Source organism: Hemicordylus capensis, chromosome 1 (genome assembly GCF_027244095.1).
Source record: "Hemicordylus capensis ecotype Gifberg chromosome 1, rHemCap1.1.pri, whole genome shotgun sequence".
Lineage (NCBI taxonomy): Eukaryota > Metazoa > Chordata > Lepidosauria > Squamata > Cordylidae > Hemicordylus > Hemicordylus capensis.
Window position 1 is genome coordinate 231,725,615 of NC_069657.1, and position 19,447 is coordinate 231,745,061.

The window sequence follows — 19,447 nt, forward strand, 5'->3', positions numbered from 1 at the left end:
TTGAACTCGGGTCTCCCCGGTCCTAGTCCTGCACTCTAATGTTGTTGTTCAGGTGCGGAGCCAGCCGAACAGCAGCCTGGGTCCAGCCCTGCCCAGCGGTCCCTCTAGCGATGTCCCGTGCGCATGACATCACTCACACTGGGCGTGGCTCGTGCTCCGGAAGAGCCCTGAGAGAACTCCCCGAGCAAGCTCTCCCCTGTACTTTGCAGGCAGCGTTTGCTGCCTGACAGCCTTTTATTTCCCTTTCTCTCTCTCCAGCAAGGGAGAGAAAGGGAAATAGATGTTGTCAGTCAGCAAGCGCTGCTTGAAAAAGACGGGAGAGCTCACTCGGAGTTCTCTCAGGGCCCTTCCAGAGCCCGATCCACAGCCCCCTGCGGGCCTCAGCAGCTCTTTCCGTTGGCGGCCTGGATTCTTTGAACCTGTCCGCACAATGATGGCTCTGCCCCTGTTTTTGTTGCTTCTTTACCTACAGTATTACTATTCACTAGTGGGAGATTCTACCCCCCCCCCCAAAAGGCAGCATTTTAAAGCATTGTGGCTGCCTGGAAGGCAGCTGATATGGAAGGAGAATCCACATCTTGGTTTGGGGTAAGCCTCCCAACCTCCAATACATTGAACTGATCTTAAATAGTGGCTTTCAACACATCCTAATCAATACTGTATGTTGCAATCCATTATCAATATGATGCAAAATCGCTCCTATTGCCTCAGAACCAATTTCAGTACTGATCATTTCCTTGGTGCACAGCTCTAAATTTTTTTTTTTTGAACGCTTGTGAAAGTTTGTGCAAAATCCTACACAATTTTTTGCACAAATGTAAGAACATCTCTGGATCCAGGGCCACTTTTCTTATATAACGGTCTTCTACCAATTTGGAAAAATCCCTTTCAAGAGTGCAATAAGTTTACTGTTAGTAGGACATCTTTGGATTTAAGTGATTTATATTTAATACATTGATAAATATACAGGAAATGTACATATGATGTGACTTTAATATTCTTCCTTTTTTCCAGGGAACAGCTGGCATCTGAGAAAGATTGAATGGTGTTATGACGATGGGAAAGCATTAAATGAAGAGGTAATTTTTTAATTTTTACACAAGTGTTACTTTTTATATTGGCCCACGTTATCTGCAGTTTTCTGAGAGCAGAGCAAGAACTTTGCCCTTGCAGGAAGCCAGTATGCTAGTTATGTTGCAGCATTGCTCTGCAGCCCAGCATGCAAGGAGGACTGAGAAACAATTTTAGTTTCTCTCCCCTCCTTGAAAAGTTGGTACCTCCTTCTTCGCTGGCAGTTGTTTGTTCCTGAGGGGCTTGCTCGGCCCTCATAAAACTGTGGAGAAAGTGGGTCATTACTTTTAAAAGACTTCATAAATAGTGTGCTTTTAGTTGCAGTAAACATACTTATTAGTCCAGAGTGCATGAGCAAGTACAGCACAGTGCTGCATGCAGAGTATTTTGTGTCTGTGTCTTTCTTAAATGGGATTTCACCCATTTTAAAATGTCTTTGGGAGGCTGTGCTATAGAAAGCTAAGGTTCTATGACTTCACTGCCAACACTCTCTCTTTTTGTTTCTTTAAGGGAACTTTGGTTGTGTGTACTCCCCTTTTATACTTAACTTTGTTTCCATAGGATGCCACTTTGAAAGAACTTAATATCTGCAGTGGGGATACGTTGAATGTTGCTGAGGGGAAGCTTCCACCAAAGGTAACATTCTTACTTTCGTATTGAACTGTAGTATTTAGAATGTTGTTCCCTTGAGTACCAGCATGGCAATGAAGATACCCGGAGAGCAGAGAGAACCAGTTTCCCCAAAAGGCAAAAATTTGATTTGCAGAAGCATGCTTATTTTCAGTTATGGTCAATGTTATATCCCTTTCTTATTCTCACAATTAAAGAAAACAAAGCCCATGAAGGAAATGGCTTGGTACATTGCTTGTTTAGCATAGAAAGATGGCTGAATAGTAGAATGCTACACTGTGAGAATGAGACCATAAAAAAAGAAGGACAAAGGTGAGGGGTTTTTGTGGTTGATATAAATATGGGAAAAGGAAAGGTTGTGCCTTCGAGTTGGTGTCGACTCCTGGTGACCACAGAGTCATGTGGTTTTTTTGGTAGAATACAGGAGGAGTTTACCACTGCCATCTCCCGCACAGTATGAGATGATGCCTTTCAGCACCTTCCTAAATCAGTGCTTCCCAATACAGGAGTTTCCCATATTCTGGGAAACACACCAGCAGGGATTCAAACCAACAGCCAACAGTTGCTCTCCTGATCTCTAGGCAGGTTACTTTCCTGCTGTGCCATTAGGTGGCCTGATATAAAGGAAGGTGGTGAAATTAATAGGTTGTGATATGGAAGGAAAGTAGAAGGATTTTTGTTTATAGGGTTTTTGTTTTTATATATTTGATAAGACTGTGTCTTATCAAATATAGCCTCAAGTTGGCTTGTACAAAATTGAAAGAAGAAAACACTATAGTAAAGAAAAGGGACAGGTAGCTATTGTAGAATGAGTAGCCTAGGAGGAAGTGGTTAGGGAATCGTGGACAAGAGTAGAAGGCATTGAAGTGAACTAATGAGGTAGAACAGGGAGGTTTTGAACCAACAAATTGGAGGGAATCCCGAGAAAGAGCCATGGCTCAGTAAATGAACCTGTTAAACAGAATGCCCCTGCACCTTCCACATAGTTCTGTTTCATATTTTTTCCTGTTCAGACTTATTTCAGGTAGTATCTCATCTAAAGCTAGCATATTTTGTTTGAAAGTATCAATAGGTTATAGAACACTTCTTATTCATTTTCAAAGGGATTCTTGAAAATTCCTGTCTGGTGGTACAACCTTTTCTCTCAACTGGTGGGCAGAAGGAACATGCAAGATCAAGTGAACTGCATCAGCAACAATATGGGGGCTCTGGGACTATCTGCATCTGGTGGTAAGCTATAGAATCCCAGGAAGAAAGTGTGTGTGGCGGCGGAGTGGGGTGGGGGGTCCAAGAAATTTTCAGCATTGGTAGCTATCTAGTCAACCCAAAATTGCCATGTCAGCAACAAATGTTATTGCAATGCTTTTCAAAGTAGTGATGTGCACGGTCCGGAGAAGTCCGGACCGGCACCGAAGGGGGGCCTTGTTTTTAGGGCAGGGAGGGCTTGCTTAGCCCTCCCGCCTCCTTGCCCCCGCCAGCACCTGTATTGAACAGTATAGGGGTGCTGGAAACCAGCCGCTCCCCCCTGCCGCCGCCGCCGCAGCGGCGAAATAACCCCCCAAGCCAGCCAGCCAGCCAGCCCTCCCTCCCTCCCAGCTAGCTGCCCGCCCACCCACCCACCCGCTCGCTCACCCGCTCGCTCACTGGATAAGAAACGAGAGGAGCTCCGGCACAGAGCTCCTCTCGTTCGGAAGGCCTCCTGCAGAATGGCGGCTTGCGCGCGCACGCATGCGCGCGCTGCAAAGCACGCCGTTCTCCGGAGGCCCGGTCTACCCGCCGGGAAAGGGCCGGGTAGACCGGGCCTCCGATCGCTGAGTAGACCAGGCCTCCGATCGCTGGGTAGACCGGGCCTCTGGCGATCGGAGGCCCGGTCTACTCATCGATCAGAGGCCCGGTCTACCCGGCCCTTTCCCGGCGGGTAGACCGGGCCTCCGGAGAACTGCGTGTTTTGCGGCGCGCGCAAGCCACCATTCTGCAGGAGGCCTTCCGAACGAGAGGAGCTCTGTGCCGGAGCTCCTCTCATTTCTTATCCAGTGAGCGAGCGGGTGAGCGAGCGGGTGGGCGGGCAGCTAGCTGGGAGGGAGGGCTGGCTGGCTGGCTGGCTTTGGGGGTTATTTCGCGGCGGCGGCGGCGGGGGGGGGGGCGGCTGGTTTCCAGCGCCCCTATACTGTTCAATACGGGCGCTGGCGGGGGCAAGGAGGCGGGAGGGCTAAGCAAGCCCTCCCGCCCTTAAAGGCATACCCCCCACCCGGACCCGAACCAGGCAGGGCCGGACCGGTCCGGCAGTTTGGCCATTCTTTGGAATGGCCGCCGGACCGGTTCGGGCACACTGCTATTTCAAAGATCAGATCATGAGTCCTTTTATTTCTTGGACTAATAATTAATATGTTTGTGCTTCACAATATATTGTGTTTTACCTATAACAATTTATATAGAGAACTGTTACCAATTTTTTTTTAACTTGGCGGACAATCTCAAAAAACACCTCTTAGATAGTAAAACAAATTGATGCTTACAAGAGCCATGGCCTATAACCCAAGGGGGCACACATGCACTTTCCACTATTTTGGGGGCTTACCTTTTAGAAGCTTCCCACACAGGAAACTGGTATTAGAGCAGCTTCAAAGGAAATTGCTATTAGCGTGAAAAAAATTTCAGGAGTTTTTCTTTACATTGTTCATATGCCAAATCCTCAACAACGTGGAAAAAATATTGGGGGGAGTTCAAAGAACAGAATGGAGTTTCTTTGGGGACAAATGAAGTTCTGCAAAATACTCAAATGAGTGCCCTGTTACATTGTTGCTATGATTACAAAACGCTCTTCCCTGTTAACAGGCAAACATTTTCCACTACAGTGCAAAGCTGCCTAATAGGTCAGTGTATCTGTTGCAACTAGCAGAATCTGGTTCCTGAAATCTTTGGTTTTGTTCTTAGCAAATTATTTGACTTTTATTTAGCAGTGGAGCTGAGATGAGTTGAGGCCTGTAAGGTTCTGAGATTGGAGTTTCTGGGAGAAGGGAGCTGCTCTCAGGAAGAATAAACTCTTCCCATCCCCCCTCCACCTTTAATTGGGTTATATTGCTTCACCACTGGGGGAGAAAGAGGGAGAGAAAAACACACAGCTCAAAAATACATAAAAAATAAAAAAAATTAAAAGCTCTAATATAAAGGGATGAAAGAAGCCTAATTCAGGATTCCTGGCATGAGGGAAAACTAATCCTGCTAAGTGTCTTTTCCCTTAATTTGCAAGTGGTGCTTTACTAAACAGGGGGGACGCATTTTGAAAGCTTCTGGGCTTATGCACCTATATAGGCTTTTGGATTTAGTTACATTTCATAATCTACAGGTCATTTTTAAATCTGTGCAGAACTCAATTGTTATTGGCAATCTGTCTTGAATTGAATTATTATTTCAATATGAATTAGGATTTCCACCTAGCTGTCTTTCCAGATGTTTGAAACATCTGTTGACTTTCTGCATGCTGTGCAGATTTTAAATTTATATTTTAGTGAAGTGAACTTTTTTCCAAACAAAAGAAACAAAGTGCATAACTTCTAAAAGCATTTTTTCCTTTCTAAACAATAAAAAAGGAAGCAATTCAACAGTACGGGAGCATGCACAATGCCATGGGATTTTTGTGATGAAAGCAAACCACCTCCACGGTTCTCTTCAAAATACCTCAAAGAATAAGAAAAAACATGTTGGCAGTCTGAAAATCTGCTCTGACGGTCATGCTGATCTGTGAAAGTTGTTAATGAATAATTAAATGATAGATAATAAACATTTTGCATAAGGGTTTTTTGTGGGGTTTTTTACAAAAATGAAATACCTTACACCTACTTAAATTACAGTGTATGAAAAATGTTCATAATTAATTTTTTTTAAGGTTTTTTGCACTTTGGCGCATCACATTATTATGTGTATTAATTTGCTTCTTCCTAGAGATCCTCATTGTCGTCTTCCTTTAGCAGCTTGTCCTCTGGATCTTCATTCTCCATCATGTTGTCACAGGCATCCTCTTGGTTCTGTGTATTTTGAGATGCACAGGAACACAGGCACAGCAGATTGACCCTGCTTTACGACAGCTACTTCTTCCTCCCTGGCATCTGGAGGTAGTGCATCCTCACCAACTGAAGTACAGCCTTTGGGACTGGGAGTTGATCGGTCATTATTGGTATCCAGACATCCCCTTCCATTTTCCAACCATATTTTTCAGGTGATGGGATTACATGCTTCATGATCATATCATTATTCCAAATGATTGGTTGATGGTGTTTTCATAGTATTACATGGTGTAATACATCTCTTGTAGGTGGAAGGCTCTCAGATTGGGCTTGTTTCAGCCACCACCTTAACCTATCAACCTGTGAGATCTATATATGAGGCAAGTAAACCTGACATATAAATTCTTCAAGGGCAGCAAATGTACCATCACTGGGGAGTAAATCCTTCCCCAGGCTTGCAAGTGCATCTATAATAGGATCATTGACATTTTTGAAAGCTTTCCAGAAACTTAGCCTTTCCCTGCAAAACCTCCAGTATTGTCTGCACCCCTGATAGCATGTAAGGCAGGCAAAGCAGAAACTTTGCTGGGTCCAAGAACTTCATATATGGGCAGAAGAAGAATAATGTGGTACAACTCTACTTTTCCAGTAACAAAATTCGTGCCAGCACATAATTCTGGGTACCGTTGAAGAGCTGGCACAAAAAGTCCCCTTGTTTGTTGCATCAGCAGCATGAAGCAAGAGCTTTGTTTCTGCTTCTTTCTGATTACTTTGAAGATGACTCATATCTCTGTGTGTAGCTCTGCATTCACATCCCCATGCTACTACTACATTTTTATCATTTGTATGTGCTTTTTCAAATATCTTCTTTGACAAGTAATGTGTTGGTTCTCACATGTGAAAGAAGCCACTTCATTTGTTGTATCTGTGATGTGGTAAGCTATCACTGGTTGTTGCCCTTGTCTTATTTCACGTGTTGCTGTCTTGAGTGACATATCAATATCATAGCGATCAAATACCACATGAAGTTCATCATAGTATCTGTATTTTGATAGAAAATAATCTGTAAAATATCCAGCAAGCTGGCCACAGTTTTTTATGCTGTCCGGCTTATGAAGTGACTGGAGTTCTGCCATCCCATCTACAAGTCCCACCTCAAATCCAGCTAACTGATTAGGCTCACTATAAATGGCTTTTCTCTGATGCCTGGAGCCGAGGACATCACTCATTGAGTTATCATAGGAACATAAGAAGCTGCCATATACTGAGTCAGACCACTGGTCTATCTAGCTCAGTATTGTCTTCACAGACTGGCAGCGGCTTCTCCAAGGTTGCAGGCATCAGAGAAAAGCCATTTATAGTGAGCCTAATCAGTTAGCTGGAAAGTAGCAGGTAATATACCAGACATCTGTTGCGCTTCTCCAGCAAGCCTTGTTAATTCTGATAAGATAACGAAAAACTTTGTTCTAGCTTGAGGATTGAGCATTATGCCTATTAGTCCACCTGCTACTTTCATTGAATGGTTTATGTGCTCCAGTGCATGATCTGTGCCACTACCACAAAAAGGGACTTCTGAATTCTTACTTACAACCCAGTTTCCATTCAAGAACTCTTAATAAATCTTGTCAGTGTTCATGAGTGATTCCATCTCAGCCAAATAAAGCGGGATCATCTGTGCATAATTGATCTTGTCATGTGCAAAGAAGTATTTGGTGAATGCTTCAAGTGATGCTAAATGCTATTCCCAATTACCTGTTATAACAGAGCAAATGAAAAGCAGCATCTCCATTTCCCTCTGCATGTATTGAAGCATCACGTGACAGAGGTTTGCTTGCCATCTTTGAGTCAAACTGATTGATCTTTTCTAAAACACTATGTGATTTGATCGTCTTCTCCAGGTTTGTGTGTGCTTCTTTAACTCAGGATTCCCATCTGCACATGACTAGTCAAGATTTTCAGCTGCAGCTGTAATTATTGGCACTAGATGAGGAAACTCTTCAAAGACGGCACCTTGGTAGAGGTTAAAAAGAGCTTCTAGTGTGACCATTTGAGCTTTTACTCCTCTCTTCACATGATTGCCTTCAATTATCTGCTTTACTGTGAGTGGTCCTTACAGATTAGCCTCTGTCCAACACAGGTTAAGTCCACTGTTTTCAATATAGGCTCCAACAGAATGTAGCTGGGCCATCACTATATGTAGTTCTCCAGGTCGGAGTACAATATTATCCGAATCAGTTTTACGATCAGGACCTACGACTTTTGCATTGATACCCTGTGCCTGCATGAGTATAGTCAATAATGTCTTCCACTCGTGTGCAGGTGCTGCAACTCGTGTTTTGGGGAGTCCGTGTTCTAACAGTAAGTTGTATCCAGACCATATGGGAATGTTTCATTTGTTAATGTCCATTACTTTATCTTCATTATTAGCTTCATCACTTATTCCACTGTTTTCATCGGTTCAAGGAATGCTGCTGACATTGTTTGTGAGATCTAACCACTGATCGTCCCATAAGCCATGTAATGTCTGCAAGCCAGGATTCTAGTAATTGTGGTTGGGAGTGTTATTGTAAATTGAGGTGTATACCAGACTCTTTGGTTTTGCTGATGGTTTATGACAATCCAAAAGTTTTGTTATTGTACTTGGGAGTTTCTTCAGTGAGCAGTTTTGATTTTTCCCTGTTAGCTCAGTTATTAGTACCCCATCTTCAGTCTCACATCTCTGATATATAGCCATTGCTATATATGAAGGGTTTGTTTACCATCGGGTCTATCTTCAGCGAAATCAATATTATCTATTGCAAAGAATATGAATCGTCATTCAACTACATCAAGAGGCAAATAGATACCATCATTGACCAGCATTCTTTCTACAACAGTTGTAGCTATCTGTGCCTCAAGTCTTAAAATCCTGTTATAGTCAACAGAAAAACCAAAATGATGCAACATCTTGACAGGCTTCTTGCTCCGAAAAGCTTGGCGAACTGCTATTGCATTTCCCAGTTGTTGAGGCATTTCGTGGGTGGTCCTTAGAGTCTGTGATTGCTTGTTTTGGACCTGGTCCTGGGACAGAAACAAAGACACTGTAGTCCAAGCTAAACTCATGGCATGCTGGTTGACTTCAGTCTTCTTCCCCCAGTGGATAGGCTTGTGTTTGGTCCCTTGAGAACCCAACGGAAGAAGCTATACAATTCACTTGGAACATTCCGATCTGTAACGTCTGTAAGTGAACCAGAAAAATACCCATCTCTCTGCTCTGGTAATGAGTTTTCGTAGAATCTTAGCAGCATCATAGAGTATTTTTCATGTCATTTCCCTAAGTGTTGCTCTCTCCTGCTAACTGAATCGTACCTTACCTTACCTTGATAGAAACATGTTCTGATTAATTCACTGGTTTTGGTTTATGGAATTCTACTCTTGGTATATCATGTTGTATAAGTTGCTTTATTTGTTTGTGGCTGGGATGGCTGTCCACATTATTTACCATAAGGCTTCTTGTCTATGCCTCTTGAAGATGAACCGTGGTGACTATATTTCAATCTAACAACGTATTCTCAAGCAGACTAAGGAATTCAGTTTTGGCTGCCACCTCATTCACCTTGCTTGGTTTTGTGGGTTGAGTGCTGAGTGATTGACATTTGTTATATGTGTTGCCAGCACCATTTGTGGTATTAAATGTCAATAGCATGTGCATCTTGAAAATGCTAAAGGATGTACAAAGCTGAACAAGCAGTTTCTCATTCCCACTTCTTTCAGCTGCATCTTTAAGTGACTGACCAGCATTTTCTATAGCAACTAAATGCAAAGGGTTCTTGTAACCCTGTCCATTCTCACAAAAGAAACACAATTCCCTTTTGTAAGGTGATGATTGAGATCAAGTGAAAGTACTGCTGGATGGTATTCGGTCTTGCTCAGTATTTAGTTTTACCTTTTTTTTTCATATTGTTCTTTGGCATGTTTGAGCATTTTGGTGTGAACAGTATCTTGATAAAATGTTCTATGCCACGAACATCCTTTTTGCTTGAAGATCTTGCCATGTGACATCACCAAGGTGCATATTAATCTCAGGAAAAGTTTGCCTCCATACTGAGCACACTCCCTGATAAAGCTCAGTAATTTTTCATAGGATATAAAAACAGGCTTCTCCACCAAAGCCTCATTTGTGTCTCTCTGACAGATGATACAAAGCGAGTGGTTCTTGTCATATCTTGCTACTTTAGCTCCATAAACTTCAGGGTGGGAAATGCCTTCCATTGTTAATCAATGAACAACAGTCTCAACAATATTTAAGTGGCTCTGAGGATCTGAAACACACACAAAAACACAAATTGAAAACTATACTAAAAAATACTTGTACACATCAAAAACAATCTCAAACCCTTAACTAGGGAAATGTCATGATCAGCTGGGGTTCTGCTGGTTTCCGCAACACGCAGCTCCCCCCAAAACCTCTGATAATGTTGAATTACATTTTTATATTATAAAGGGAGTTAAATCACTGCCTAACTGTGGTCAATTACCTTGTCTGACATGAATATTGCTTTTACATTATAAAAATAAAATAATAATGAGGGATTTAAAAAACCAGCAGTCAGACTGCCAACATGTGTTCTTGTTTTTAGAGGTATTCTGAAGAGGTATTCTAAGCGGTTTGCTTTCATCACAAAAGTCCCACATGCTTCCACATGCTAACTGGGCAAAGAGGCACCTTTTACCGTGGTGATTCTCTTTATTTAGCAGGGTGAGAGTAACTGGCCATATCCACCCCCAGCACAGTACTTCCAGTGACTGTTGCTGGTGTCAATCTTATGTTTCGTTTTAGAATGTGAGCCCTTTGGGGACAGGGAGCCATCTTATCTATTTGTTGTTTCTCTTTGTAAACCGCCCTGAGCTATTTTTGGAAGGGCGGTATAGAAATCGAAATAATAATAATAATAAATAATAATAAATCGTCAGGAGAAAATAGAGTTGGGAGAAGGTGGACTGCTTGGGACAAAGAAAGGGAAGAGAAAACTGAATGTAGGACAAGGGAGGCTGTGAAACTATCACAGATCCATTGTTCAGGGGGAAATTGCAAACTTAGCTAGAATTATTTTCAGCTCTGCATACCACCAAAATGCACTTGGAGGATTTCTAAAAAAGAAAACTTCCCTGATAGTATGAAAGGCCTCATCAGCACTTGTTTTAACAGAAAATCAATTGGAACAGCTCAATTATTGATCACTAAATTAATGTTTTGCAAATTAGTGTAACTGAAAAATTCCAGATTTCTTGTATTTTGACTCTGAATGTTCTTTAAAGATTCATCAACATTTATACAAAGTGAAGTGGACCGATATTATGTGGGCAGTATAGAAATCTCAGAAGAAGCTTTCCTGGAAGACCTGAAAATTCAGGTTAGATGTTATCTTTTGTTCATGTGTGCTGCTGTGTTTTCTTTAAATAAGGTCTATTAATATCTATTTTTAAAATTTCCTTTCCTCTGTTTCCAGTATGTTCTGATATGGCATTTGCTTAGATGCCATGTTCAGTGGTAAGTACAAAGAGGGACTATTGAGACTTTAGTTGAGAAGTCTTTCCTACAGTTCTCCATCATTCCTTTCATGTGTCCTTAACTGCAAGAATCATGTTGCACTTCCATCTGAATTGTTTGTTAGGGGTTATAGGATGTTCTCATCTTGCTGTATGTATAAGTAATATATTTGGCAGAGCCACCATTGGGCAAACAGGTTCAAAGAACCCAGGCTGCGCCCAGTCAGGGGCCATGCCTCACAGCCCCGACACACGCCCCCCCGCATCTGACATCAGACACGGGGGTGCTGGTTTAGCTCCCAGGTGGGGGCCATGCAGCCCCTGTTCAGGAGTTAAATGGCTGCTGCATTTGCAGCATGGCCAGGAGCGGCAGAGAAGAGCCTTTAAGACAGGGAAGAGCCACTCCTGGCTGCGCTGCAAACGCAGTGCCAGCCCAAGCCTAACTAACCGTGTGGCCCCTTTGGGAGTTAAATGGCTGGCGCTGCGTTTGCAGTGCGGCCAGGAGAGGCTCTTCCCTGCCTAAAGGCAAGGAAGAGCTGCGAATGCAGCGCAGCCCCAGCCGCGCGGCCCCTTCGGGAGTTAAATGCCTGGCGCTGCTAACACAGTGCCAGCCTGATTCCCAACTCCCGAACAGAACTGCGGGGCTCCGTTTGGAAGCCAGACCAAGTCCCCACGTCTGATGTCAAATATGGGGGGTGGGGCGAGTGGGGCCACCGCTGCGGCCACACACAGACCCAGTCAGGCTTCGCACCAGATATTTGGTTTTAAAAGAGCCACTCTGAATTTTCCTATTGCTTCTTTATTAACAGGTCCTTTTCTCTCTCTTTCATATGTTGGATATAAGGACTTGGCAGTAATGTTTGAGAAATTATAGACTTGGTTTTATGGGTTGGAATCTAATATCTTTGTTTCTGACCTTTACTCATTAAGCCTTAACAAATAGGAAAGCTTTCAAGTGAGAGAAAACTCCTTTGGACAAATGAAGCTGCCTTATACTGAGTTGGCCCATATAGCCTTCTGTCTACAACTGGCAGCAGTACTCTAAGCTCTCAGGCTGAGCTCTTCCATATCCCAGCCATCTGAGTGCTGTAGATTGCCTGTAGTCTTAATAATCTTACACCCAGTATTTAGATTAGCTGTAAGCTGTATCAGGAAACTGTTGTGTGCAAGGCTGCAATTGAGAAAGTACACTGCACATGGGTTCATGTTTCTCATGAGGGGATTGTAATGACAATATAAAATAGATAAGAACTCGAGAGAAACTACTATTTTTATAAGTAGTTTACTTATATAGCTAGAGAACAGCATATATAGGCTTGAACATAGAAAAAACATTTCATGAAAAGCAGTTTCAAGGAGCATAGTTCAAGGAGACTGTACTTGCGTACAAACTATAAAGTGAGAAAAGGGTCAAGTGAGGATGCCTGAGAGGATCCTGAATTTGGGTTTGGATCTCTTCTTTTTTAGCCTAAAATTTCTCAGGAGCAAGCAGAAAATTCTGAGAGAAATAGCCAACATTTCCATTTTCCTAACAGTGGTCACATAGACGTCTTCCATTGTTCAGTTATTACTTTAATTCAGATTTATGGTTAACCTCTTCTTCTATGGAAGGAGAGCTGGTCTTGTGGTAGCAAGCATGACTTGTCCCCTTAGCTAAGCAGGGTCCGCCCTGGTTGCATATGAATGGGAGACAATGTGTGAGCACTGCAAGATATTCCCCTCAGGGGATGGAGCCACTCTGGGAAGAGCAGAAGGTTTCAAGTTCCCTCCTTGGTTTCTCCAAGATAGGGCTGAGAGAGATTCCTGCCTGCAACCCTGGAGAAGCTGGCGCTTTCAGTCTGTGAAGAGAATACTGAGCTAGATAGACCAATGGTCTGACTCAGTATATGGCCGCTTCCTATGTTCCTCTTTCATTTAGGTTCAGACTTCCTTCACTAATCCTTATGTTTGAGAAGCAAGAGCAAACTTAGATAGGTAGAATGGATTAACTTTGCAAAATCTGCAAGCATCCTGAAACACAAACATGATGTTATGGGTGAAGAGGTTTTAGGTAAAAAGGTTACAGGCAGATCATCATCCTGTATTCTTAGGCTTAGCTGAATCAAATTAAATAAGAAAGATAGGGGTAATTTTGTTTCAATGTCAACAACATGAAGTTATTTTTTAATACATGAGATGCCAGTAGTTGAATCTGGGATATTCTGCATGCAAAGCAGGTGCTCTGCCACTCTCCAGTATTAAGTGAATACAGTCATCATTCATTTAGTAGCCAACTGCTAGGATTCTGTTCTGGCAAAACCTTGCCATTGGCAAATTTGTGGTTGGTGATGCATTAAAGTCTATGGGAAACAGGGGGTTAGGGGAACCATGACTGCAAAAAGACCTAAAAATAAAGGGGGGAATAAAAATAATGCTTTAAAAAATCCTGCAATATCGCCAAGAGTCACCAAGCAGAATGAGCAGATCAAACCTCTGGAAATTTGTTGAACTCCCAAAAATCACTCAAAGGCATTTTAAATTGGCAAGGGACAGCAAGGTCAGCAAGGCTACCAAGAATGAGCAATTCAAACCTCTAACCCCGCCTCCATCACTGAAACCACTCCCCAAATCACGAAAAAACCTTGCCAACTGCAGATACTTGCGTCACGGTTGGCAAGACCTGTCACAATTTCCCGTCCGTGTATACTCAAAACCACAGTTGGTAAAATTGTTGTTGGCAAGGGATGACTCTACTAAAAATGTTTATTGCATTGATTTGGGAAATGGGCTCTGGGATAGCAGTTTGTTATGAAATGCTATGCCTCGGGGATAGCAGTTTGTTGTTTTGGTGAAACTAGCATATATTATACTACCCTCATTCTTGAATAGGATATGAAAAGAAAATACATGTTTTGTCATACATTAGTATGTAAGGAGTAGCCAGTGGAGGGAAGCACAGGGAACATTTCCGTTTTTCATAACTTAGACAATTAGCTGAAGTTAGTTAAATGGAGTTGATGGGCCTGACAGACAGTAACTCTCACCCCCGCCCAAGCTTCTAATGGACCATTGAGACTGAAGAGTCTTGGACTTGTACACATTCTCTCATGTCTATTGAGTATAGAACATCATCACCACCACCCCAAAAGTCCTAGATGTTCAGGGAAATTTCTTTTTCAGATACGGCATCCCAGATCTGCTGTTCGCTCTATTTGTGAGCCTCCAGTGCTCCAGAGCTCTGAAGGCATGTTCTTTTGAAGAAAAACTTGCTTAGATGTGGTGACAGCCAACAGCTTGGATGACTTTTAGATAAATTCATGGAGGACAGGTCTATCAATGGCTGCTAGTCTGAGGGCTGTAGGCCACTTCCAGCCTCAGAGGCAAGATGCCTCTAAATACTATTTGCAGGGGAGGATCAGCAAGAGAGAGGGCATGCCCTCACCTTGTGCCTGTGGGCTTCCCAGAGGTATCTGGTGGGCCACTGTGTGAAACAGAATGCTAGACTAGATAGGTCTTGGGCCTGATCCAGAAGGGTTGTTCTTAGATGTGGGTTAGGAGGCACCTCTGATGTCCTCTTGTGCCAGTCTTTCTCTTGCTTCCACAACAAATGGACACAGGTTCATAGCCTGGTTAGTGGGACTAGCTACAGCTGGTGTGTTCTTCCCTCTCCTTTCCCGATTGGGCAAAAAGAGAGAAGAAATGATAATTTATAGGCTACTATCAGCCTGCTTCAAGGGGAGATCAGGCCAGTCCCAGTGCAGCCCCTTAACCTCTAGTGAGTGTCTCTCCTCTTGCTATCCAAGGCATCAGAGGATGAGCGTGCCCAGATCCAGCTTCCTTAAAACTCTTACTGATGGCATGAGATATTGCTGAAGAGGGACCAGGACCACGATTGTCTGTCAATGAATATGGACCCCTCAGATCCCTGCCACCCTGCGTACCTCTGGTTTGCAAGCCTCTCTCTTATCAGTTCTCCATTTTGCTCTAAATGTGATAAAGAGCATGTATGAGCCTGAGATCTGCATGTTGGGTTTGGAGGCATGGGAGGGAAGTACCAATGATGTTCCTTTTTAGAATTTAACATAAAAAGTTATTTGCAAGGATCCTGTAAGGGTTTTTTTGTGCTTCAAGGAGGTTGAGAAAATAGTAAACTTATGGTAAAAGAGATACAATATGCAATGGTAAATTATGGTTATATTTGTAATTCTGTAAGTAACAAAATACATTTTGAAGACTGACATACTCTTTTACTGTTTTCAGCTAGTATTTGCACTAAATTGGCTAGCAAAGCAATTTCTTTTTTTAGGTGATGACTTTGCCATCCTTTCAGGAATTTAGTGTTCCATTACCAGAATTCCTCCGAGTTTGGACAATGGAAAATAAGCATCTGTGTAAGCTTTTACGAAACAATAAGCAGCAACTCCAGTAAGTTCATAAGAGCAACATTAAGTTCAGTTAAATATTGATGCATTTTTTAATAATTAGTCTTAAAAATTAACTTGTGAGGACCTTCATTTACACAGTTGCCACTGAAAAAAACTGAGCTGGGGCAAAATGCAACAGCTACCAATAATTTTGACCAGGGCATATTTTTCTGAGCAAGTGATTCTGTGTTAGTATCAGCATTGCTGATTTCCAATCAGTTTTCAAACCCAATTCAAAGGGCTGACCTTTTGAAGCCAGCTTGGGACCAGGCTACTTAAGAATTGTCTCCCCTTCTCATAATACTAGAACCCATGAAACTGATTGCCAGGAAATTTGAGACCAACAAAAGGAAGTACTTAATCTGGATCGTGATCTGTTGCCCTTCTTAAGGATTGGGTTCTGTGCCTGCTCAGGGACCTCACAGAAGGATTAGCTAGCTTCTCACAGCGCCCTTTCTGCCCTGCACTTGGTCTGTGCTTCCGTGGGTATCGGCAGTCTGGGCGCCATTTTCCTCAGTTGCTTTCTGACTGCCAAGGCATCAGTACCTCATCATGGAGCTCCTCAGAACTATTGAAAAAAGTGAAGAGCAAATATTTGTTACTTTTTTTTATTGGACTTCGGATTGCATTTTGACCACTCTATTTGGACATTGTTTTGGTGTGAGAACAGACTTCGGACTGGCCTTGGTTCCTCTTTGTCTAATGGATGACAGCAATGGAAAAGAAGAAAACTTCCAAGCGCTGTACCTAGTGTAAAGCGACCTTACCATCTACAGACTACCATGATTCTTGCTTAATGTGTCTGGGTGAGCAGCATGCCCTTTGGCTTGTAAAATCTGTTGCTCCTTTTCAAAACAGACTTTAAAGAACCGAGAACTTAGACTGCATGCAGCTCTTTTTGAGGACACACTTCGTCCACCAACACCGAGACGTAACTACATTGGGCAGCTGGCCTTCGACATTGAGGCGCCCAACTACGAAGGAATCACCGAGGACTGCACATGCGCAGCCTAAATCCTTGGTTGGGGCCCAATCCCCCCTGCGGCAGAGGATGTTTTTAAGCGCCAAAAATATATGGCCAGAGAGGAGAGACACAAGGAACGAAAGAAAAGGAGATTGACTGAAGAGGAGTTGACAGTACCTCCAAAAAAGCACAAATCAAAGATTAGATCATGTCGAGGGAAATAACACACTCTCCTTTGGGGATATAGTCCCCTTGTAAATCCTCTCTGATAACAATATAAGACTTGACGTTGGAGCCTGCTATTTCAGGACCCACCATTGCAACTATAATGGCGGTGTTGACAGTTTCGAGGTCTCTTTTCTGGGTTGTGCCTCCACATCTGGCCCTGCAACTTTCACCTGCACACATGCCAGCATTAGGCTGGGTATCCTGTTCAAGAGGAGAGTTGGTCTTGTGGTAGCAAGCATGACTTGTCCCCATAGCTAAGCAGGGTCTGCCCTGGTTGCATATGAATGGGAGGCTTGATGTGTGAGCACTGTAAGATATTCCCCTCAGGGGATGGAGCTGCTCTGGGAAGAGCAGAAGGTTCCAAGTTTCCTCCCTGGCATCTCCAAGCTAGGGCTGAGAGAGATTACTGCCTGCAACCTTGGATAAGCCGCTGCCAGTCTGTGAAGACAATACTGAGCTAGTATTGACATATACACAGAGGCACTCTTACCCCTGGAACCTGGGGCCCTGGTCTGTGGCCTCCAAGGTCTGGGGGGCCTCCAAAGACTGGGGGGAAGGGCTCCTGCCACCACCCTGCACCTGGTCCACCGCTGCCCCCCACTGCATCAAACTGCGGCTTTTCTGTACTTTTAGCCACCATGTGCGAGGATGCAGGGTGAGCTGAGCAGGCGGCAGCATTGGCAGTCTGAGTGCCAAAATCAGGTAGGTGCACCACTGCACATATATGTGGATATCAACATGCATCGGCTCTGACTCTACCAGATGATTATGCCGAGTTCCAGCTATGGAAAGCACAGAGAGCTGCTCAGCATGTGCAGGTGCATCAGCCGCCTCACACAGCACAGACTCTGCTGGCCAACAATTGGTAAACCCGCAGCTGTTGCGGGTCCCACCGGCTGTTGTGACACAGCATGTTTTGCCTACCACGACAATGACGAAATCCAGTCGAGCTGAACTTCCAACTGCACCCACTCTGAGGTGCAATCAACCACAAACCTCTGACCCTTCCCATCAGATGTTCCAACCAGGCCTTCTCCCTCTGAGGAAATGAAGGCCTACCACATCCATCTGACTGAGATGGCAGAGGCATTGGGCTGCGAAATCCATTTCCCAAGCACAGAGGTCAAGGACCTTGTTTATAGCATGATGGCTTCAGCGAAATCATCTCAGCCTGTGGCTCTTCCAAAGTTACCAGTCATCTCTCATGCTGCTCAATCAGCATGGGAGGTGCTGCAGATGTCCACCCTGACTTCTAATTGCCTGGAGGGGCTATACAGAATCCAGGAAGAGGACAATTCCTACCTGCTCAAGCACCCATCACCAAACTCATTGGTAATAGATTGTGTGTCATCTTCGAAGTTAGATCATAGGCATACAACCCTAGCTGAAAAAGAGGGCAGAAAAATTAGATGTGCTATTCCACTGCCAGCTTAGCAATCAGGATCACAAACTATGAAAGTGAAATACAACCACTTGTTATGGGATACTCTTCTACAGGGCTCCACAGAGCTGGCACCTGAACAAATTCTTAGCAACTTTCAGGACACTTATGTGAAGTCAACAGCCATCACTAGACAACAACTGAGCACGTTGAAACACTTGGCGGAGATAGAATCCTGTGCAATGGCTACAGCAGTTGATATTCGGCAGCATTCTTGACTGCGGCCAACCACTTTGCAGCTGGATATGAAAGAGCGTACAGAAGCCCTGGGATTTGATGAGAAAGGCCTGATTAGCAAAAATACAATGGAATCTTTAAAGAAGTCTAAATATACTGCCCAAACTTTCACTAGTACCTCTACATCCACCTGCTCGACATCACAAAATAGATCATTCTGCTGACAATGTGATACTTACAAGCATCAAGACAAACGGGATTTCAGGCATCAATACAAGCCTTACCAAAGACCGAGGGGGTTTGGACAGAAGCAGAAGAACTGACTTTGCAGGAGGAAGTACAGGTTCTTTTGGAGAAAGATGCTATTGCTCCAGTGCAGTAGGGCACAGATGATGCAGGGCTTTTATTCCCGTTATTTCCAAATCCCAAAGAGAGATGGTGGAATAAGGGCAATTATGGATCTGAGGAATCTGAATCTCTTTATAGGCATATGCAAATTCAGGATGATGACATTGCAAAGCATACTGCCCCTCTTAACCAGGGAGGAGTGGTTGGCAACATTAGATTAAAAAGATGCGTACTTCCATATAAAGATCCAGAAAAATGATTGGAAGTACCTGCAGTTCACAGTCGGAGACCAGATATTCCAATACAAAGTGCTCCCCTTTGGACTTGCCACAGCCCCGAGAGTTTTCATAAAATGTTTGGCAGCGATGGGCATGGACTAGGGGCCTGTGGTGTAATCTTATCTAGATTGGCTCCTGGCAGGACAAACCAGAGAAGAGTTACTTTCATAAGTCCATTATGTGTTGGGCAGAAACTTGGTGTGCAGGTCAACGTAGAGAAATCTCATCTGCAGCCCAGAAAGTGGATAGCCTACATTGGGGCGGTACTGGACATTCAAACCAAATGGGTACTCCTGCCAATAGAAAGGTATCTGCATATCAGTGCCCTGATTACTCAATATTTGGCCAACCCAGTTCAGAGAGCATATCTCATT

The 19,447-nt window shown here is 43.6% G+C and overlaps 1 protein-coding gene across 10 annotated transcripts in view; it reads left to right on the top strand.

The window, feature by feature from the left end:
- The window catches only part of USP40 (ubiquitin specific peptidase 40), a 104,445-nt gene that overhangs the window by 68,893 nt on the left and 16,105 nt on the right, over nt 1-19,447 (top strand). For 9 of the 10 annotated variants that reach the window (XM_053284031.1, XM_053284037.1, XM_053284032.1 and 6 more), the window contains 5 exons: nt 1,015-1,079; nt 1,633-1,707; nt 2,805-2,931; nt 11,004-11,098; nt 15,520-15,638. In XM_053284031.1, coding sequence (XP_053140006.1) covers nt 1,015-1,079; nt 1,633-1,707; nt 2,805-2,931; nt 11,004-11,098; nt 15,520-15,638 — 481 coding nt within the window. The remainder of the gene's footprint in view (nt 1-1,014; nt 1,080-1,632; nt 1,708-2,804; nt 2,932-11,003; nt 11,099-15,519; nt 15,639-19,447) is intronic. The other variant, XM_053284033.1, reaches the window with a different exon arrangement.